The 24,107-nt window shown below is 45.8% G+C and overlaps 1 protein-coding gene across 1 annotated transcript in view; it reads left to right on the top strand.

Moving 5' to 3' along the window:
- LOC115094738 (teneurin-1-like) overlaps window positions 1-24,107 on the top strand; it is a 337,344-nt gene that overhangs the window by 127,503 nt on the left and 185,734 nt on the right. Inside the window, exon 9 of the mRNA XM_029607996.1 lies at window positions 2,402-2,548. Within this exon, the coding sequence (XP_029463856.1) occupies window positions 2,402-2,548 (147 nt within the window). The remainder of the gene's footprint in view (window positions 1-2,401; window positions 2,549-24,107) is intronic.

The raw sequence follows: 24,107 nt of genomic DNA, 5'->3' as shown, positions 1-24,107 counted from the left end.
TACCTGCTCTGCCAGCAACTTATTGCTCTGATTTCTCCAGTTCCTGCAAAGGTCCACTTACTGCTCTAGATACTGTATGTGCACTTCCACGCTCCCATCCTGGCTGCCGATCTCTTCCCCCATCCCCTCTTCTGTCCTCTTTTTGATTACATGTACTCCATTCCTGCCATCCCCCAAATCCTTGCTGCATCCCCAGCATATGATCGTCCCTCTCCCTCCCATACCCGGTGTCTCTATTGCCTCCCCATATCCCCTCCCTTTCCTGGTGCATGCGGCCACACTCACCGCATGTCTGCTCATGCTCGCGACCTCCGCCTGCCTGCATCTCCTGATCCCTCACAGCTGCTGCTCCACGTGCTCTCCGACGTCCTCGGCCATCTCCAGTCGCGCCGCCTCTGTCTGCTGCAAAACCCGCTCTTCGCATTCTGGGACAGCTGGCACTGTCTGCCCTTCTCCCTCCGCTGCATGGTCGTGCCTGCAGGACTCGTGTCAGTCCTGTGACCGCGGTCATCTCTCCAGCCGGCAACAACTCGATGCCCTGCTCTACTGTAGGAAACGTGGGTGCTGCCATCTCTCTCCCTGCAAGCCTGTTGGCTGTGCTCTGCTTGCCTGGGACCCCTGCCGGGGGGGGTCCGGGCCGATCTCTGAGGGCTGGGGGTGGTCTCCGACGGATTGACAAGCCCTGGGGGGGGGGGAGTGTTGGGGGCTGTCCGAGGCCGGGGCAGGGCAGAGTTGCCACTCGGGTTCTGCCTCCGGCCTGCTTTCACCGGAACTGACTGCTACTTGTTCCTTCTCCCACTCTGGATGGGGGTGTCCCGGGGGGACCCAGGGGGCTTGTGTGCTTGCAGCCTCAGCCACGGGGTGAGCCCTTCCCCCTTTCTTAGGACCGGCTCTACCCTGATTTACCGGCAAACTCTTTCTTTCTCCTAACCTCCTCATCTTAAAGCCTACACTGCCCTCCCTGAACCGTCCACTTCGCTGCAAGTTTTCTACTTATAACTTTTCGTTTACCACAGCACAAAATTCGCCTTCCTACCTCCCTGCTTCCCTCGACGAACTGGCCTGTTGCTCTGCTGACGTCACTATAGCCCACCAATCCTTGTTCCTAATATGAACTAGCATTCACTCCTGAGTCTCCCCCCCCCCCCCCCCTTGCCTTGTCTTCCCACCTCCTAACATTTACGCTTCCCCTCCCCCCGTCCCTGCTGCTGAACTTCGTGCGCTTTCCCTCTGTTACCACCGTCATGCTGTAAACCAGCACGGCTTGCTATTGGGACCAGGTTTGTTCCAAATAATGGGAATTTTCTGAAAATTTGAATTTTTTTTGGGTAATGGAACACATAAAGCCAGCCAGTTTTTGGATAATGCAAGTTTTTCTGGTTAAGGGTGCATGGATCAGAGCCATTACAGGAAGTCCTCAACTTACGGTATTTCAAGTTGGAAAGATTCAGAGTTACAACATTTCTAAATTGACATGTTACAACACTTCTTTTGACTTTAAGACACCTGAGCATCTCCAAAGAGGCTGACATTGGTGTGCTGATGGCCATGAGGCCCAGAGAGGTGACATCAGTAGGAAAAGCAGCAGAGGCTTGCTCTCCCTAAAACAGGGTCACTGCAATAAATACCCTATGGGCACAATTTGGTACTTTCCTCTTCTGACAAAAAAACAGCTATTCTTTGTAATGTGTCTATGCTTTTTACAGTACTATAGTATATATTACTAAATTCTGGGTTATTTGGGTGAAAATAGGCTATTGGATCTTGGTACTGGAACCAACCCTCTATTTATAAGATTGTTCTTATGGGACAATCGGTTTCAACTTATGTTTCGACTTATAACATGTTCTTCAGGGACCAATCCTATTTTAAGTCTGAGGACTTCCTGTACTTGTTTTTATTTTGATAGGAGGAGTTTTTGGAGAAAGGAACTTTGGATATAAGACACTCATTGATAAACCTGCAGCCATTATGAGACTGGAGACAGAAAATGTTTTATAAACCTGTCCACTTTAAAAAGACATTTTTATACTTGTTACTGGAGTCTGCAAAGTCCTTTTTTGCTTAGCGTAGTCTTCTTCCTCATTTCTTTTGATCTGAGAACCAAGTGGCAGAGATGGCTGATTGGAAGGGCATAGGATGAGAATGATTCATGGAACTTAATTAGCATGCAGTGAAGTGCTGAGGAGATCTGCCTGTAACTCCCACAGCTGCATAGCTGTCTCATTGATGTGAACAGAATTACCTGTAAGAACCGTAGGTATATCCCTGTGAGATGTGCAGGTTACACCCAGCATCACCCACCACAACATTCCAGTTTTCTAACAATTTTAACTATGTGTTTACATAAACAAAAAGCAAACAATATGAGCAATATTTGCTTGCATGATCTTTCTTCTAGATGGTTGCCCAGGTCTCTGTTACGGAAATGGGAAATGCACGCTGGATCAGAATGAATGGCACTGTGTATGTCAAACTGGCTGGAGTGGAGCAGGATGTAATGTTGTTATGGAACTGGTATGTGGAGATAACCTGGACAATGATGCAGGTATGTGTTGTCTGCACTATTTTTTGTTGGTTCTACAGTCTATGTATGTTACTGAAACATGACTTCCAGTATGTACAAGAATAATGCAAATTTGTTATGGAGCTAAAGAGACTTAATATTATAATTAATATGATCTGATGGAGGAAGGGGATGCTGGAGAGCTTACTGCCTGATGGCCATGTGAGAAATCCTCTGTCTGATGAACAAGTGAAAAATCCTGTAAAGAATTCAAGTAAAATAATTGTCTCTTCCATATTCTTAACACAAGAAATAACTATCCTGGCCTGAGAAAAATCAAACAATATAAGTGCAGCTTTTGCAGTGTCACATGGAGTGCACAGGTCACAAACAGGACTCTCCATCACTACCACTTAGACTATCTGTTATGGCGGAAGGGAGATGGGCTAGGGTGGGGTTGTCTTCTTCAGGGGGGGTGGGCTTGAATCAGGGGTTGATATTTTTTAAAATGGTGAGGTTTGAGTAGGGGTGGGGCATTGTTGCACAACTGGAAAATCAATTTTGGGACTGCTGAGCCTAATCTAGACACAAAAATATGAATTCAGCTATGTAGGAAGAACTCTGTAAAAAAGAATGTCTCGCAACCGTCATATATTGCCACAGTATACTTTTTGGCTTATATTTTGAAGCCCGTGAAGCACTAGGCTTGTCTAATCATAGGTTGCATGGACATCCGAAATTCTCCTTCCAGGGCTATATTGCAAGTGCAAACACTGTATAATGTAAAACAACTAATGAATGCACTTATCTCAATCCACAAGACAGTAGATAGTATGTACAATCCTGAAGTCCATCCTCCGACATGGCAGTGTTTCGGAGTGTATTTACTCCTTCTTCAGGGAGCTCCAGGTGGCAACATACTGTCAAAATAATTCTGTGTGAAAAACAAATGAAGAGTTCTTAAGGGATGCCGTACGGTTAATATATTACGAATGACTCCGGGCTTGGAAGGCTAAACTTACTGAATAGCTGCGTGCAGTCAGTCCATGAACTAGTAACAGCATCTGCTTGAGCGCTGTAACAATGATAGTTCCAAAAATTACAATGTATTTATGCTCAGGAAGTGCTACATTGGAAACTGCTATCCGGTAATAAGGGTACTTACGTGCGCTATCAGAGTGCAGCCTGCTAGCAGTTGGCTCCGTGACTGACAACTGGAGCGCAGCACAAATGCCGTATTTAAAGGGGAAATTCTCCGACTGCTAAAGGAGCCAACAGGAAATGACGTCTCTTGCCCCAAATATGGTGAATGCCATATATGGGAAATGACGTATAAGAGAGATTTCTCCATTTTGATAAAATCCATAAAAGGAGAATGACGTCAAATGCGCGGCCATTTTGAAGGTGGTTCTTGATTTTAATTAGATCCTTTTATGGAAAATGACGTGACGATCTTGGCCATATTGGAAATGCCGTTCAAATAAGGGTGAACCACTCCACTTTCTCATTCAACCCTTGTGGTTCCATAGAGCGCAGTCTAAAAATCCATTGATTTTCCTTGAAATTCAGCAGCGTTGATCTGTCACCTCCTCTCCAATGTTGCGGAATATGCTCGAGGATAATCCACTTAAAGTCTTCGAATGAATGTGCATATGTGATGCTGTGTTGTACCAAAGGTGCTTTCAAATCTCTGTTGTTAATTCTACTTCGGTGTTCAGTGAGCCTTGTGCAGATTTTGCGCCTAGTGTGCCCTACATAAATTTTTGCACACGGGCATTGTAATGCATAGATTACAAAGTCAGTGTTGCAATTAACAGCATGCTTGCTTATGATTTGAACACCAGATTGGGGATCTTTCCATCTAGAGCCAATATGTGCTGAAAAGCAAAATGAGCAGTTGCCACATGGTGTTTGACAAACTTGTTGTGGATTGGAGCGGACTTGCAGGACTGCCCTTATAACTCTTTGTTTAATGTTTAGGCCACGAGAATATGCAAACATAGGAGAATCACGAAAGATTGAATGTGAGCTTAATACATGCCAATTTTTTAAGATAGCTTCTTTGATGTGAGATGTAAGCTCTGTGTACTGTAGGACACAAATTAAACTTGGGGCTTCATTTTTTTGTTTATATTGAAGGAGTTGCTCCCTATCTGAGAATATGGCCCTCTTATATGCTCTTTGAATAATATGCGCAGGATACCCTCTATCTAAGAATCTGCTGCGTAACTGATGGGCTTGTTTGTGGAACTCACTAGTATCAGAACAAAGCCTCCGGATCTGGAAGAATTGTCCGACTGGTAATCCTTCTTTGAACTGTCGAGGATGATGACTCTCAAAACGAAGATAGTTATTTCTGTCAGTTGTTTTTCTAAACAAGGTTGTACTGATGCCCTGGTTATTCTTTATGATTTGAATGTCTAGGAAGGATAGCCGATTTTGATTGTAGGTGAGACTAAACTTAAGATGAGAATTCACTTGATTAAGCCATTGATGAAACATCAGTAATTGTTCTTCTGTTTGAGTCAAGATAAAAAATATGTCATCTATATAGCGTGACCACAATATGACAGATTGGAAGAAAGGAGACTTATAAACATGTTCTTCCTCGAATTTAGTGATGTAGCGGTTAGCAACATCTGGAGCAGTGGGAGAACCCATCGCCACCCCATGGGTCTGGAGATAAAATTGTTGTTCGTATGAGAAAAAATTGTTGAATAATATCAACTCTGTGAGAGCAATTAAAAACTCCGATGGAATACTTTGTGGTCTCACTCTGTATTCAATAGTCTCTTTAACCAATTAAAGAGCATCTATTTGAGGAACGTTTGTGTATAATGCCTCAACATCCAAACTGACCAGAAAATAACTACTAGAAATATCTTTTACAGTAGAAAGCTTATTAAGCATGTCCGAGGTGTCTTGGATGAAAGACGCAGTGTCCTTGACAACCGGCTGGAGGAATAAATCCATAAACTTCGCTAATTGTTCCAAGATAGACCCATTAGCAGAAACTATTGGATGATATGGCGGTTTCACCAAAGTCTTATGGATCTTGGGGATCCCGTATATAACCGGGGACTGTGGTGACGACACATTTAAAAAATTATATTCTTTTGTGGTGAGAAAGCCTTGCGTTTGTGCCTCTTGTAATAAGACTTGAATTTTGTTGTGTAATACTGGAGTGGGATCTGAATCTAATAGCTGATAATATTTCTGGTCCCCAAGTTGGTGTAGTATTTCTGCCTGATAGTCTATGTGGTCCATAATGACAATGGCCCCGCCTTTGTCGGCAGGCTTAATGATGATTTCTGTATTATTTGCTAATGATCTTAGTGCATGATTCTCTGCTATAGAGAGATTATAAAATGTGTGATGTTGTCTGGATTCCATATCAGTAATATCTTGAAGAACTAGCGTCTGGGATGCTTTGATCTGTTCGTCGACTGCACCTGGAGGAATCCAACGAGATCTAGTCTTTACAATCAATATGTCATGTGACACCTTTGGGGATTTGGAAAAGAAGTGTTTAATCATCAAAAGTCTAAAAAAACTTATATAAGGATATCCGGCAGGAGAAGGGATCACGTTTATTAGTGGGAACGAAAGATAGGCCACGATTCAAGACCTGTTCTTCATGTATTGTAAGATTATGTGTGGATAAATTGATTATCGACGACTGTTTGTGTTTTGAGACCGGGTGAACGGCTTGTGCCATTGTGAGTCCTCTTCATTGGTTTGTTGCTGATTGGTCTTTCTTCCGTAAGATTGAGGCGGACGGGACAGATAATGGCGTTTCTCTAAAAAAGCTGATGGTTGTTGTGTACGAGGTTCTTGATGGTCATCAGATCCACTTGATGAATCATCAGATGAGGCAAACGCCACTTTTTTAGGAACAGATGTATTGTCGTTTTTCTTGTTGAGCCAGGTGTATATGCTAGCATTAGCATAATCACTCTTGTGTCATTTAAATTTGGCAATCTTGTTACGTTTGATATCAATTTTAAACTTGTCAATGATTTGTTGTAACTCATCCATTGTACGTTGAATGGTGTCAACTTCAGTGTTGGCTTTATATTCGTCTTCAATAACTACAATTTCAGCTTGAATCTCTTCCGTGACAATTTTGGTGTATTCTATAATTAAGATCATCAGGTCTAGGGAACATTTATTTAAGATTGCTGCCCATTTAGAAAGGAACTCCGGTCTATCTGTAAACATCAATGGTGCTTTGTTGATACACATACCACGAGGTATAACTTGTTGTTTAACGTATTCTATCATGGTGATTCCAAGTAGGTCTGCTCTGGTGTTTCTTTTATGAAGAGTAAGTAAATCACCCAGAATATCAGATGTAGCAGGTGCTGATACTGAATCAGAGAAAAGTGACACTTCTTGAGTTATATTAGAAATGTGTTCAGCTGAATAGCTGAATATGTCCTTCCAGTCTGATGAAGCCATTGTACTTATAGGGAAAATCTGAAAATAGCACTGTGAATGACCCAACCAATAGCTTGAAAAGTAGAAATCAATCACAAAAAATATGAATTCAGCTATGTAGGAAGAACTCTGTAAAAAAGAATGTCTCGCAACCATCATATATTGCCACAGTATACTTTTTGGCTTATATTTTGAAGCCTGTGAAGCACTGGCATTCTTTTTTACATTCCTTTTTACAGAGTTCTTCCTACATAGCTGAATTCATATTTTTGTGATTGATTTCTACTTTTCAAGCTATTGGTTGGGTCATTCACAGAGCCTATTCTAGAGGCAGTGGGTGGCTGGGCAAGGGTCTGAGGGGGCGGCCTTTGATATGGTGGGAGGGGATGCTTTAGCCCCTTTGAATTTTATGCCAGGAGCATCGGGAGGTGCATTAATGTCCCAATGCTATTGGATAAAGACAGCTACAATTCCTGAGTTGCGGCTAACTTTCCAGAAAATAATGAAGTTGGTATTTTATGAGGCAAGTCGTGTATTTATTTGCATAAAATTCGATTTTTATGAGCTGCTTTGCATACATTTGCAAAGCTTATGGATCCAAATCAGCTCATTTAAATACGCACAATAAAAATAATGAGTGATATAGTGACAAACATATATAGGGGTAGGTTTTCAAAGGGTTACGCGTGTAATATACTAGCATAACCCCCGAAAACCTACCCCTGCGTGCACCGAGCCTGGGACGCGCGTATGTCCTGGGGCTTTGAAAAGGGGGCAGGGGCAGGGCGCCGGTCCAGGGGCAGGGCCGGGGGCGTGGCATCAATCCAGGGGCGGTCCCGAGTCCTCCGGCACAGCAAGAGGCAGGCATAAAAAATAAAATAAGGTGGGGGGGGATTTAGGTAGGGCTGGGGGGTGGGTTAGATAGGGGAAGGGAGGGGAAGGTGGGGGGACCGAAAGAAAAGTTCCTTCCAAGGCCGCTCCGATTTCGGAGCGGCCTTGGAGGGAATGGGGAAAGCCATCGGGGCTCCCCTCAGGCTCGGCGCATGCAAGGTGCACATGTGTGCACCCCCTTGCGCATGCCGACCCTGGATTTTATAACAAGCGCACGGCAGCGCGTGCATGTTATAGAATCGGGTGTCATTTGTGCACCTGGTTAGCACGCACAAATGTACCCCTCGCGCGTAAGATTTAAAATCTGGCCCATAGTGCGATAAATGCAGTTTTTGCATATTAAACACTTATCACAGTTTAGTAAATTGCACCAGTTATTGCCATTGTGACAGGAAATTCATTTTATGAAGGACTTTGAGACTGAAAGAGTGCGTAAAGGGGCAGATTTTAAAAGGTATGCCCAATTTTATAACATGCGCGCGCCTCCCTTCCCCTACCTGTCCCTTCCCCTACCTATTCCGCCCCCCCAGCCCGAAAAAAAAAACCTCGTACCTTTATTTCACAAGTTACGCCTGCCAGCCAACTGCCGGTGCGCAGTTCCCCGGCCCAACGGCTTTGCAGAGGCATCTGGCCACACCCATGCCCCCGCCCCACCCCCGGACCACCCATTTTTTCAAGCCCTGGGACTTACACACGTCCTGGGGCTTTATGTGCACCGCCAGGCCTTTTGAAAAATGGCCCAGCGCGCATAACCCCCCACCCACGTAAATCCTCCTGGATTTAGGCACGTAGGGCTTTGAAAATCTGCCCCAAAGTTCCTTCCTATAATACTAGTAACAAAAAATACCTGAGCCCAATGGTGATTCATCTCTTTAGATACGCTCAGTTATTGTAAATCCTGACATAAAGTCAAGGTAGTGAGAAGGAAAGAAAAGGTTAAATCTTGTAGATCTACTAAATGAGCACAGAAAGGGAAGATGTTTCTGGCAATGTGAGAGTAACAAAGAAATGTGAAAGCAAGGTTCAGCGAAGATGGAAGTCACTGTAAATAATAAGAACAAACTTTTTGAGGTTCCTGAAGAACTATAAGCTCATATTTGTTCCTGTGTGCGAGGGAGACAAATGGAGAATATCAGGACAGGAGCTGAAAAAAATCATTTAACTGGGGCAATTTTCAAAAAGGGCGAGCTAGTAAAAAGCCCGTGGGTTTTTATCCACCGATTCTGAACCAGTTTTCAAAAATAAAGCATGCATGTACTTTTCCTTAGGAAATTGCTCAGGAAAAAGGTGCCGCTGCTTTTTCTGCGGATGCTTTTTCTGAATGACTAGGGGGCACTCCATGAAGTTAGCATGGGGCACATTTAAAACTAATCGGAGAAAGTTCTTTTTTACTCAACGCACAATTAAACTCTGGAATTTGTTGCCAGAGAATGTGGTTAGTAGGGGTGTGAATCGTGTGATCGATCATCTTAACGATCGATTTTTGCTGGGGGGGGGGAGGGAAATCTGATCGTCGTAGTTTTTTGTTTTTTTTAAATCGATAAAAATCGTAAATCGGGGGAGGGCGGGAAAACCGGCACACCAAAACAACCCTAAAACCCACCCCAAACCTTTAAAACAAATCCCCCACCCTCCCGAGCCCCCCCCCCAAATGTTTTAAATTACCTGGGGTCCAGTGGGGGGGTCCCAGCGCGATCTCCAGCTCTCTGGCCACGGCTGCGTTGAGAAATGGCGCCGGTGGCCCTTTGCCCTTATCATCTGACAGAGCAAAGGTAGCGCCGGCGCCATTTTGGTTCCTGGCTCCCGACGTCACGCATGCAGGAGATCGCTCCCGGACCCTCGCTGGACCCCCAGGGAATTTTGGCCAGCTTGGGGGGGGGCCTCCTGACCCCCACAAGACTTGCCAAAAGTCCAGCGGGGGTCCAGGAGCGACGTCCTGCACGCGGGCCGTATGGCCAATCTTCAAAATGGCGCCGGCGCTACCTTTGCCCTCACTATGTCATAAGGGCGACCGTATGAAATTATGTCCTCACTATGAGGACATATGAAATTATGCCCTCACTATGTCATACGGGCGACCGTCGCCCGTATGACATAGTGAGGGCAAAGGTAGCGCCAGCGCCATTTTGAAGATTGGCAATACGGCCCGCGTGCAGGAGGTCGCTCCCGGACCCCCGCTGGACTTTTGGCAAGTCTTGTGGGGGTCAGGAGGCCCCCCCCAAGCTGGCCAAAAGTCCCTGGGGGTCCAGCGGGGGTCCGGGAGCGATCTCCTGCATGCGTGACGTCGGGAGCCAGGAACCAAAATGGCGCTGGCGCTACCTTTGCCCTGTCACATGATAAGGGTAAAGGGCCACCGGCGCCATTTCTCAACGCAACCGTGGCCAGAGAGCTGGAGATCGCGCCGGGACCCCCCCACTGGACCCCAGGTAATTTAAAACATTTTGGGGGGGTTCAGGAGGGTGTGGGATTTCTTTTAAAGGTTCGGGGTGGGTTTTAGAGTTGTTTTGGTGTGCCGGTTTTCCCGCGCCCTATTTAACGATATAATACAAATGCCCCTGACGATAAATCGGGGGCATTTGTATTGTATTGTGCACTCTAACAATTTTGGACGATTTTAAAATTATCTGACGATAATTTTAATGGTTCAAAAATGATTCACATCCCTGGTGGTTAGTGCAGTTAGTATAGCTGTGTTTAAAAAAGGATTGGATAAGTTCTTGGAGGAGAAGTCCATTACCTGCTATTAAGTTCATTTAGAGAATAGCCACTCCCATTAGCAATTGTAACATGGAATAGACTTAGTTTTTGGGTACTTGCCAGGTTCTTATGGCCTGGATTGGCCATTGTTTGAAACAGAATGCTGGGCTTGATGGACCCTTGATCTGACCCAGTATGGCATTTTCTTATGTTCTTAATGTGCAAAGTTTTGAAAATACAAGAGTATGCACGTCTTTGCATCTTCCAGCCTAATCCTGCCCTGGGAATGCCTCCATAAAAATGCAGTCAAAAGAAGGCGTGTTGGTGGGCAATTAAAATGAAATAAATCAAATGACTAGATAAATAAATACATTTTCAGATAGCCTATGTACCTGGGTGAATAGCCATTTATACTGGTAAATGACTTTTGAAAATTCCTCTTAAATTTATGTGGCTATGTTAGCCATATAACACTGAGATTCACTGCTGGATAAAGCTGTTCCACCTTGAAATGTCCCCTGCCACCTCTGACATAGCCAGATAAGTTTTTAGCTGGCTATAAACTTCAGACTATATAAACATCAGACTATGTGAGACTGGCAGGACTTGGGGGGGGGGGGGAGGGGGGAGAAAGGGGATATGGAATTGGAAGGTAGGGGAAGAGGAGAACTTTGGTACTCAGGTAGGGGGGGAGTGTGCAGACTGAGTAATGTGAGGGAATGAAAGGGAAGTGGGATATTGGAAATGAATATGGATAGCAAGGATTAGAGCAGCTGGGATTGTGAGGCGAGCAGAACCTGGGAGATGGGGTGAATGATGACTGAATAATTGGATGACCAAGGACTGGGAGATTGTTAGTGGAAAAATTGGGAACTGTGGGATTGGTATGAGCGGCAATTGGGGAATGGATAGCTGGGCACTGGGAGATTTGGGGGGAAAGCAGCACCTGGGGCATTGAAGGATATAGTAGGGTCTGAAAGATTGGAGGTGATGGAAGGGGAGTGAGAGATTGAGTTGGGTGTGTAGGAAGAGGTGCAGTTAGAGAACTGGGAATCAGTGGACTGGATGGTATACACCCAGGGTTCTGAAAAAAACTCAAATATATTTCAGATCTATTACAATTAATTTGTAACCTATCATTAAAATCATCCATTGTACCTCCAGATTAGAAGGTGGCCAATGTAACCTTGATATATAAAAAGGGCTCTAGGGGCAATCCGGGGAACTATAGACTGGTGAGCCTGACTTCAGTGCCAAGAAAAATCATGTAAACTGTTATAACGAATAAAATCATAGAACATTTAGATAGACATGGTTTAATGGGACATAGCATGGACTTATCCAAGGGAAGTCTTGCCTCACAAATCTACATTTGTTTGAAGGAGTGAATAAACATGTGGACAGAGGTGAACCGATACATGTGGTGTATTTGGATTTTCAAAAGGCATTTGACAAAGTCCCGCATGAGAGGCTTCTTAGAAACCTAAACAGTCATGGGATAGGAGGCGATGTCCTTTCATGGATTACAAACTGGTTAAAAGACAGGAAACAGAGAGTAGGATTAAATGGTCAATTTTCTCACTGGAAAAGGGTACACAGTGGAGTGCCTCAGGGATCTTTACCAGGACCGGTGCTTTTTAATATATTTATAAATTATCTGAAAAGAGGTACAATGAGGGAGGTGATCAAATTTGCAGATGACACAAAATTATTCAGAGCAGTTAAATCACAAGTGGATTGGGATAAATTGCAGGAGGACCTTGTGAGACTGGAGGATTGGGCATCCAAATGGCAGATGAAATTTAATGTGGACAAATGCAAGGTGATGCATAAAGGAAAAAATAACCCTTCCTTTAGTTACACAATGTTAGGCTTCATATTATGAGTTACCACCCAGGAAAGAGATCTAGGTGTCATAGTGGATAATACATTTAAATAGATGGCTCAGTGTTCTGTGGTAGTCAAAAAAAGCAAACAGAATGTTAGGAATTATTAGGAAGGGAATGGCGAATAAAATGGTGAATGTCATAATGCCTCTGTATTGCTTCATGATGAGACCACACCTTGAATACTGTGTGCAATTCTGGTTGCCACATCTCAAAAAAGATATAATTGCACTAGAGAAAGTACAAAGAAGAGTGGCCAAATAGATAAAAGGGATGGAATGGCTCCCCTATGAGGAAAGGCTAAAGAGATTGGGGCTGTTCAGCTGGAGAAGAGGCATTCCATGAAGTTAGCAAGTAACACATTTAAGACTAATCGAAGAAAATTCTTTTTCACTCAACGCACAATAAAGCTCTGGAATTGGTTGCCAGAGAAGGTAGTTAGTGCAGTTAGTGTAGCTGGGTTCAAAAAAGGTTTGGATAAGTTCTTGGAGGAGAAGTTCATTAATGGCTATTAATCAATTATACTTAGGGAATAGCCACTGCTATTAATTGCATCAGTAGCATGGGTTCTTCTTAGTGTTTGGGTAATTGCCAGGTTCTTGTGGCCTGGTTTTTGGCCTCTGTTGGAAACAGGATGCTGGGCTTGATGGACCCTTGGTCTGTCCCAGCATGGCAATTTCTTATGTTCTTAGGGGATATAAGAGAGGACTACAAAATCATGAAAGGACGAACTGGTAAATATAAATCAGTTATTTACTCTCTCAGACAATAAAAGGACTAGGGGGCACTCCATGAACTTAGCAAGTACTCATTTAAAACAAATCGGAGAAAATTCTTTTTCACTCAACGCATAATTAAGCTCTGGAATTCATTGCTAGATGATGTGGTTACTGCAGTTAGTATAACTGGGTTTAAAAAAGGTTTGGATAAGTTCCATAAACTGCTATTAATCAATAAGGAATAGTAACTTGGGATCTATTTAATGTTTGGGTACTTGCCAGGTACTTGCCAGGTACTTGTAACTTGCGAGCCGATACAGTAAAGTCTGTGGGAGAGCGGGCGAACGTGCGGGGAGAGCGCGTTCGCCCGCTCTCCCGCAGTTCGCTGGGAGAGCGGGCAAAAGCAAGTGGCGCGGGTACCGGCCACTTGCTGGTGCGCGCGATTCAGTATTTAAATTAGGTCCGGCGGTAGATCAGGGTAAAAGGAGGCACTAGGGACACTAGCGCGTCCCTAGCGCCTCCTTTTTTACAGGAGCGGCGGCTGTCAGCAGGTTTGACAGCTGACGCTCAATTTTGCCAGCGTCGGTTCTTGAGCCCGCTGACAGCCACGGGCTCGGAAACCGGACGCCGGCAAAATTGAGCGTCCAGTTTTCAGCCCGGCAGCCGCGGGCCAAATTCAAATTTTTTTTTTTACTTTTTTAATTCCGACTTAATATCACTATGATATTAAGTCGGAGGGTGCACAGAAAAGCAGTTTTTACTGCTTTTCTGTGCACTTTCCCGGTGCCGGAAGAAATTAGCGGCGACCTTTGGGTCGGCGCTAATTACTGAAAGTAAAATGTGCGGCTTGGCTGCACATTTTACTTACTGTATCCCGCGTGCATACCTAATAGGGCCATCAACATGCATTTGCATGTTGAGGGTGCTATTAGGTGCCGCGGGTTGGACGCGAGTTTTCCTCCCCTTACTGAGTAAGGGAAAACGTGCGTCCAATAGCAGGCTAAGAGTGCGCTCCGTCGGAGCGCACTGTACTGTATTGGCCTGTTGGATTGGCCACTGTTGGAAACAGAATGCTGGGTTTGATGGACCCTTTGTCTGACCCAGTGTGGCATATCTTATATTTATATGTGGTGACAGAGAGATTGGGTAAATGGGGACTGGAGTGAGCTGGGGAGTTGATGGGCTAGGGTAGGAACCTTGAAGATGTGTGCCTGGGAGCTAGGAGTATGAATGAGTAGGTGTGGGACAGGCAGCTAGTAATGTGGCATTGGGAGTAGGGGGTATTAATAGTAGGGTGTTAGATGAGGGCTGACAGGTGGGGAAAGGGCAAGAGATGGTGTGAAGGGCCTGGAGGCCTGGGGAGGAGATGAGAGGGAGTGGAAAGTGAAAAAGTGAAAAAGTGAGAGGAAGTGAAGATGGGGAGGGTTTGGAGGGGTTAAAGAGGAGGAAAGGAAAATTGGGTAGGGGGATAAGAAAAGAAACAGAAGAAAGAAACAGGCACCAGGGGAGAGAATGAATAGCGGGAAGGAGCTTGAGCTGATGAGAGTTGAGATGCAGAAGAAAATAGAAGAGCGCTGTGGAGGTGTTGAGTACAAAGGTTGGAAAAATGGGACTAAGGAGTGGATGAAAGATAGAGAAACAGGAGGCTGGGGAAGGAGTGAAGGAGTGTGAACAGAGGGGGAATGAGAGGACTGGACAGGACTGAGAGGAAAGGGACTGGAAATGAGGGCAAGAGTGGAATACAGACAGCTGGTAGGTATGAGGACTATGAAAATAGGGAGTTTGAGGACTGGGAGGAACAATGTAAGTAAGAGAGCTAGGATGAGGTGAGAGAAGGTCCAAGACAAAAGATGAAAAGAAATGGCAAAGAGGGAGATATGGAGAGCTTTAAAGGAGATTATTGGGACGTGAGAGTGGATAGTTGAAGAAAAAATCAACTGGGGGATGGTGGCTGAGGGGGTTAGGGATAAGAGGTCCAGGAAAACATTGTAGTTAGATGGTAATGATAAGGGAACCAAATAGGTGGAGATCGATGTTGAAAGCAGGCAATGGAAATGAAAGTTGGGAAGACAAATAGCTGGGGCAGGAAGAATGAGGGGAAAAGGAAGAGTGAAATCTAGCTATGAGCAATTAGAGAGGCAGAGAAATTAGATGAAAGGGAAAATTAATGTTAAATATAGATGGAAGGAAGAGAAGCAAACAGGAGAAGTGAAGAAATAGAAAATGGAAAGGAGACCTATGAAAAGGAGTTTGGTGAAAATGGAGAAGAAGAAGGTACTGAAAGCAGAAAAAAAGACCAGGATCAATGCAATTAGAAAAATAAAATGCCCAGACAAGAAAGGTAGACATATTTTATATTCAGTTTAGTAACTGGAATATGTCAGTTTTGGGAATGTGCATCTTTGATGTCTTTGTATAAGAACATAAGATATTCCATACTGGGTCAGACCAAGGGTCTATGAAGCTCAGTGTCCTTTTTCCAACTGTGGCCAATCCAAGTCACAAATACCTGGCACACTACAAGAGTAAGAAGAAGCTCTAGAATGAAGAGGATAAGGGATAGTCTCTGGAGTAATCTAAAGAAATACTTCTTTACAGAAAAGGTCATGGATGCATGGAACAGCTGACCCATAGAGGTGATGGAGACCAGATAATATCTGAATTCAAGAAAGCATAGGATAAACACAGAAAATCTCTGAAGGAGAGGAAGGTATTGTAAAGCTGAATAGTTGGTGGGGATGAGCAGACTAGATAGCCCATATGGTCTTTTTCTGCAGTCATATTTATTTATTTATTTATTTATTTATTTACTTACTTATTTGTTGAGTTTTATATACTGTCATTTGGTAGAGCCATCATAACGGTTTACAAAAATATACATTTTTCTTAGCAGTTGTGTAACAGAAAAAACAATGTGAACATTATACAGTTTCTTAGCAGGTGTACAACAGTAAAAAACAATTTGAACAATATCAGAAATAAGCATATCAAGTCCAGAGAGCATTATTAGGTTGGATGAGGAGGGTATACAGTTTAGGGTGAAGAGAATGTATTAAGAGGTTTATAACTGAGTTCAGTTGAGAGTTGGAATGATCAGACGTCTGAGGGTCAGTATAGAATTTATGGAACATTAGTGATTTTAGGTCCTTTTTGAATATTTTTAGGTCATATTGGGTTCTCAGGAATTTAGGTAGGGTGTTCCAAAGTTTAGGTGAAGCAATTGAAAAGACTCTTTCTCTTGTGGTTGCCAGATGCACATCTTTGATAGGGGGAATGTTTAGGTAACCTGAGTTATTAGAGCGTAGGTTTCTTGGAGGATTTTGAGGGATTATGTTTAGGGTGTTAAGACCTTGATGATCATTGTTTAGAATTTTGTGGATTATGGTCATTGATTTGTAAGCAATACGTGCAGTAATAGGGAGCCAGTGAAGTGAAGTCAATATTGGTGTTATGTGTTCACTTCTTTTTGTTCCAGTTAGGACTCTAGCGGCTGAGTTCTGCAGTATTTGGAGTGGTTTGAGGGATGAAAAAGGTATAATGTTAGCAGCAGCCACTCACTCTCGTGTCATTCGTACAGTCTAAATCAGCAGTTCATTACCGTAATACCTCCTGCACCTTACCCTCTATGCTATTAATCACACTGAGACTGTTTTTGGTAGTAAAATGGCCGCAGCTTTATTTTAAACATAACATGTTAACTAGTTAACTTGTAGGATACCTGAGCCGGCGGCTTACAAATTCCGCTGCCCGCCGCCTGATCTGAGCAAGGCAGCCCAACTCTGTAGGTCCCCCGCCTTGTTCCCAAGCAAGGGGGCCATCGCCTTTTACGCCTCCTGGCACCATCGGCTACCACACCGTTATGCGATGACACCAGCACCGCTTATAATCCTGCCTACCCAGCCCGGGTACCGGCCTCGGCTGCGACGAAAAGTACAACAATGAAATAAATGTTATTAAATTATCTAACATAATCTGCCTAGCTGCTGGGAATTGTAAACCCATACACGCGAGAACATTTTTTTTTTTTTTTGTATATAAAATATTCATAATGTACGGCACTCGGGGAGGGTGGGTGGGTCTTGCTCTTTCGGGCGATCCGTGAAAAGGGGTCTCTAGCTGCGAGTGCCGTCCCTTTAAAGGACGAGGCGCATCATTGGAGGGCGCCGACGACCCCCCCCCCGATGACGTCATATCGCTCCGTGTGAAGCCAGGGGATATCTTCTCCGCTGGCGGTAAGTGGGGCCTAGGGTGGCGATATAGGGGGGGTCGCGACAATCGACTTTCGCTGCGCTCCCCTCGTGCCCCCACCCCCTTCTGCCTGTCCTCCGTTTTTTAGTTCCTGGGCTCGGTTATGCAGTACCGGGCCCACCTATTTCCAATTAGTAAGGAGTTGCAATAGTCAAAAGTGGAGAAGATAAGAAGTTGAAGTACAGTTCTGAAATCATAGGGGTTGAGAAATGGTTTCAGGTGTCTTAGGGTTAGGAGTCTGTGGTATCCTTCTGTTTCTAAGTGCATTTCTATTTCTCTTTTTCCTGTGCTGCACTACATGCAGAGTCTGCCTTCTCGGGATTTCTATATCTAATATTTGGTCCTTATTCTGTATTTGGTGAGGGTCTGTCTGTGTTCTACGAGTGTGACAAAAGTGAGATATTTTATTAGTGAGCAGGAATCTCTAGTCTGACTTATTCTGCTTTCCCAGCAGGAGATATTTTGGTGTTCTAGGGCCTGGTGTAATATTTGCAGTGCTGCCTTTTCACAGGTAGAATTTTTGCTGTTTGACTCTTGGGAGTTAGTGCCTTTTTGGTATGGCAGGTTTGCTGTATAGATTAGGGATGAGAATTTTGCTGCATTTTGTGTTATTTCCAAAGTTGTTGGTAGTGAAAAGTTTGTTTTGCTGTTACTGAGGCGACTCCAGAATTTTTATGTTATGTACATTGTGCTTCCCCTTTAATGGTATAATTGAGTATTCTGCTGTGGTATATGCTCTATAGATTAATAAAAAGAAAATTTAAAAATTCATAGTTGGATGGTATATTTCAATTCTATATTATTATAAATTGATTTATTTGTTATGTAAAATTTATGAAACAAAATTGTAATGAAGCAGTGGTGTCTTGCTTTTTAAGGTAGAGTAGGGATAAGAGAACATATGTATGTGGCAGGATGATTTTCCTCTCCAAGTTGGCAACCCTAGGCACATTTATCATGTTATATATATACAAGCCGTTAAGCCCGTTAAAACGGGCTACATCCCTCTGTCTCTCACCTCCCCCTCATTCTCTCTCCCCTACCTCCCTCATTCTCTCTCCCCTACCTCCCTCCCACCCACTCACCCACTCCTCCCCAGCCTCCCTCTCCTCTCACTCAGTCCCTCCCTCCCACTCAGTCTCACTCACTCCCTCCCCCTCTCTCCCTCTCACTCACACTCAGTCCCACTCACTCTCCCTCAGTCCCACTCCCTCCCTCCCTCTCCCTCAGTCCCACTCACTCCCTCCCTCTCCCTCAGTCCCCGCTCACTCCCCCTCACTCAGTCCCTCCCCCTCACTCCCTCCCCCTCACTCAATCCCTCCCTCTCACTCAGTCACTCCCTCCCACTCTCTCTCTTCGTCCCTCCCACTTAGTCCGTCCCTCCCTCCCTCTCTCTCTCTCCTCCCTCCCTCGCTACTGGCCGCTGCCGCTGCCCGCTTACCGCCGCCGCCCGCCACCGCCGCCGCCCGCCACCGCCGCCCGCCCGCCACCGCCGCCCGCTACCGCCGCCACTGCCGCCCTCCGCTGCCGCCCGCTACCGCTACCGCCGCCGCCCGCTACCGCCACCGCCCACCACCGCTGCCGCTACCGCCGCCGCTGCCGCCCGCTACCGCCGCCGCTGCCGCCCGCTACCGCTGCTACCACCGCTGCCGCCATGTTTTTTGGTTTTTTTTGACGCTGCCTAAGACTGACGTGCTCGCCCGCACATGCGCAGTAGAGCTGCTCTCTACTGCGCATTTGCGGGCACGTCGGTCAAGCTTCATTTATCTAGTTAGATATATATATATATATATATATATATATATAAAACAAGGGCACACTTTTTCACTTGGCCATAGGTGCCAAATTGCCTGGCTATGACTCTGTTCTTGGACTTTCCATCTTGCTGTGCCATATGCCTGGAATAGACTTGCTCAGTTGATGTCTCATGCTCCTTCTCTGGCTCATTCAAATCAAGCCTAAAAACCCACCTTTTTGGAACAGTTTTTACATATTAACCCATGGATCTCCTAATTGCTTTGTTGGTTTCAACCATATTTTATTATAAATGAAATTTTAAAATTGTCTAATGTGCCATATATGTTTGCCTTGAGTAGACTGTAAGCTCCACAGAGAAGGGACTCTCTCTTGCATGTATTTGTGCAGCACTACATATGTCTAGAAGCTCTATAGAAATACAGTAAGTAATAATAGTAGCAGTTTTCTAATTATCACACTAAAGTTTATCTTTCTGGAAAACTACTTTACCATTAGTTGTGAACAATAGTGGTTAACCTCTCCATTCTGTGGCAAAAAAGTTTTCAATATAACCAAAGCTAAGGGGTGTATATTCCAAGGGGCCAGATTACTTTAATGACTATCTTCAAAGGCAGTCAGAAAATACAGTGGCCTCACTGGACAGGACCTGAAGACCCAATAAAAAGTTCTGGAAGAAGAGAAGCTGGGCAATAGGGGTGGGGAGGAGCAGCAGGACAGAGCAGGAACCCGAGGAATAGCCAGAAGGCTGTATGAAACATCGTTGGGGGTTCTGGTAGTCCACATGACAGGAGTGGCCCCCAGTCACTCTTACCCCACTGGGTTCTATATTTAAGATGTTGCTCTGGGCCACCTGGTGCCATTTTCAAATCGCAGTCCGACGGGACAGAGTGGACTGGAGTTTGCTCCTGCACCAGTTGGTCTACTAGAACCCCACAGATGGTTCTGTCTCAGGGGAGGTATTTCATTTTTTCATTTCTGCTTGCTGGGGGGAGGGGGTACCAGCTTTGGCAGCGGCAGCATTCCAGAAAGAAAAACTCAGGGAATTTCATTGAGTATTTCTCACAGGACAATTAGGATGGTAGTCCTCACATATGGGTGACATCACAGGATGGAGCCCAATCACGGAACACTTTTGTCAAAGTTTCCAGAACTTTGACTGGCCCCTACTGGGCATGCCCAGCATGGCACTAACCCTGCAGCCAGCAGGGGTCCCCCTTCAGTCTTCTTTTTTCCGCGCAGCAGTAGCCACGCGGTTAAGGAGCTCCACAGAGATTCCTGTCAGGAATTTTCCTCACGGAATTACTAAAAAATGTCATACCCCACAGGGGTCCCTCCTTCAAATGTTTGTCTCTGCAGTACTCCGGTAAGTTTGTGCCCATTTTTGGTCGATTCCCGTCGAGTTTGACCCTCGTGGCCTACTGGCCGTCGACCGTACCGCGGCTCGAATTTTTCATGGCCATGGCGTCAGGGTTCCGTCGGTGCCCGGACTGCAATCACACCATGTCCCTTACAGACCCTCATAAGGTCTGTGTAATGCGTCTCGGATGTGAGCACGATGTCCTGACCAACACCAAATGTGCCCTAATGACACCAAAAGGTCGCAAGGCCAGAATGGAGAAGATGGAACTTCTCTTCCGTGCTCAAACCCCGACGCCGTCAATTGCATCGACGTCGAAAGAACCGGCACCGTCAACTTTGCACCAGTATCGACCACTGGCCGGTGACCGTCCGGCATCGACGACTTCTTAGCCTTCAACCACCTCTACTCCCCCTCAGGACCGAGGGGATCGTAGAGAAAACCATCGCCACCGACATCGGAAGTCTCGGACCATAGAGGGAGCAAAATCTTTTACCTCGCCATCGTCCGAGCCGCCTTCAAAGAAACCCAGTCCAGAAAAGGCACCGACCTTTTCGGCGACCGGGTCACCGAGGCAACCCTCACCCGAAAGGGGATTGGGAGCCGCGACTCCCCCTTTAACGGTGGTCCCTCCGGCTATGCCTCTGCCTCCTTCTTCTGTTCCGAAGCCGGGGCTGCTTGCTCCAGGTCTCCGAGAAGAACTGGACCGGCTGGACATCGACTCCAAGTTCCTCCGGCACCGACACTGGTACCGATCATGGAACCGACCACCGATCCGATTCCGGCAGCATTGGCACCGCTGCTCTCGAGGATGGAAGTGCTCATCGCCGCTTTTCCACCGATAGATCCTGGGTCACCAGTGGCTCCGGTGCCCTCTCCGCTTACCTTGTCATCGGGAGGAGAAACACCGTTCCGGATCCCTCCATCGGGAGTCCTACCGATGCCTCAGCCATCGATGCCGATGCATCCGTCGGCGCCACTGATCCATTCATCGATACCCTCGATGCCTGCACCGGTGCCTTCAATGCCTTCATCGGTGCCTCCAGTTATTCCTTCATTTCCTTTGGAGCCTAGACCAGGACCTTCAGGGATTGCATCGTCCCGTCCCCCTAGGGCTCCTATAGGGGCAGATGCTGATCCCTATGATACCTGGACAGAAGATTCTTCACCACCTTCTCCCACCGAAAGCAGAAAGCGTTCTCCTCCAGAGGACCTTTCCTTCATAAACTTTGTGAAGGAGATGTCTGAATTGGTTCCTTTCCAATTACAGACTGAACATGATGATAGGCATCAAATGATGGAGCTGTTGCAATTCTTGGATGCCCCCAAGGAAATAACCTCCATCCCTATTCACCAAGTTCTTCTCAATCTTCTCAAAAAGAACTGGGAGCACACTGGGTCTGTTGCTCCAGTCAACAGGAAGACTGACACCACTTATTTGGTACAGTCAGCCCCAGGTTTTCAAAAATGTCAGTTGGATCACCACTCTGTCGCTGTGGAATCTGCACAGAAGAGGGCAAAGAGGTCAAAACCTCACACTTTTTTTTCCCCCCAAGCAAGGAGCAAAAATTTCTAGATACCATTGGTCACCGGGTCTTCCAGGGCTCAATGCTCATTTCTCGAATCACCTCTTATCAGCTCTATATGACCCAATAGAACAGGGTCTTATTTAAGCAGATACAAGACTTAACAGACTCCCTGCCTCAACAATTTCAAGATCAGCTTCAAACCCCAGTAAACAAGGGCTTTGAGGCAGGCAAGCATGAGATAAGATCATCTTACGATATCTTTGACACTGCAACCAGGGTATCTGCAGCTGCTATCTCGGCGAGAAGATGGACTTGGCTCAAGTCTTCAGACCTTCGCCCTGAAGTGCAGGACAGACTTTCCGACTTGCCCTGTGTAGGAGACAATCTGTTCGGCGAGCAGATTCAACAAACGGTGGTGGAACTCAAGGACCATCATGAGACCCTGAGACAGCTCTCTCTGATGCCTTCTGAGTATGCTTCTAAACAGCCATTCAGGAAGGATACTAAAAAGTCATTCTTCTGTCCAAAGACTTCCTATCCACCACCGTCTAGAACCCATTCCACGAGACCCTTCCAAAAGGCCCAGTCTCGTCAGATACGAAAACAGAAGCTGCAAGCAGCTCCTCAGCTGGGCCCTGCTTCCGGTTTTTGACTCCTGCATAGAGAGCAGCAGCCAGCTTCCACTGCTCCATATACCAGTGGGAGGTCGATTGTGCCATTTCCTCAACAAGTAGCACACAATCACCTCAGACCAATGGGTCCTTGCCATAATCTCTCATGGTTATCACCTGAACTTTCTCTCCATCCCACCGGACTCCCCACCTCTGCTGGCATGGGGAACATCCGACCATTCACCACTCCTGGAACAGGAGGTCTCCCTCCTCCAGTCCAGAGCAATAGAACCAGTATCCTATTCCCAACAAGGCCTAGGATTCTATTCCCGGTACATTCTAATCCCCAAAAAATCAGGCAGCGTTCGTCCAATTCTGGACCTACGTGCCCTCAACAAGTACCTCTACTGAGAAAAGTTCAAGATAGTGACCTTGGGTTCCCTCCTTCCTCTTCTGCAAAGAAGAGACTGGCTCTTATCTCTCGATCTCCAGGATGCATACACTCATATTGCGATAACTCCATCTCATCGCAAATATCTGAGATTTCTGGTAGGCCCCAAGCACTATCAATACCGAGTGCCTCCATTCGGCCTCGCATCTGCACCACGAGTCTTCACAAAATGTCTCGTAGTAGTTGCAGCCTTCCTCAGGTCTCAAGGTGTTCATGTCTACCCCTATTTAGATGACTGGTTGATCAGGTCTCCCACTCAGCAAACTGCTCGGTCGTCCCTACATCTAACCTTACACACTCTGATTTCGCTAGGGTTTCTCGTCAACTACGACAAATCCTACTTAGTCCCATCTCAAACCTTATCATTCATAGATGCAGACTTGGACACCTTTCAGGCAAAAGCTTTTCTACCTCGACAATGAGCTCTTACTCTCTCGCAATCCACGACTGCACGCCACTTTCTCATCCTACTGGGACACATGGCGTCCTCAGTTCAAGTCACCCCAATGGCCCGCCTAGCCATGAGAGTCATGCAGTGGACTCTAAGGTCACAATGGACTCAATGCATTCAGCCCCTGTTGACCATTGTCCATGTCACCAACTCACTCCGTCAGTCTCTAGCCTAGTGGAAAAATCAGATCAATCTCCTCCAAGGCTTGCCCTTCCAGGCTCCAGATTGTCAAATAACTCTCACCACCGATGCTTCCAACCTCGGCTGGGGAGCCCATGTAGCCGATCTGCAGACACAAGGATCTTGGTCTCCAGAGGAAGCCAAACACCAAATAAATTTTCTGGAGCTTCGAGCAATCAGATATGCTCTCAGGGTATTTCAGGATTGCCTCTCCAACCAAGTCATCCTGATTCAGACGGACAACCAGGTGGCCAAGTGGTACATCAACAAACAGGGAGGGACGGGCTCCTACCTACTGTGTCAGGAAGCTGCGCAGATATGGGCGGAGGCCCTCTCCCACTCGATGTACCTCAGGGCCACCTACTTGCCGGGAGTGGATAATA

This window comes from Rhinatrema bivittatum, chromosome 6 (genome assembly GCF_901001135.1).
Source record: "Rhinatrema bivittatum chromosome 6, aRhiBiv1.1, whole genome shotgun sequence".
Lineage (NCBI taxonomy): Eukaryota > Metazoa > Chordata > Amphibia > Gymnophiona > Rhinatrematidae > Rhinatrema > Rhinatrema bivittatum.
This window is presented reverse-complemented; position numbering and strand designations above follow the sequence as displayed.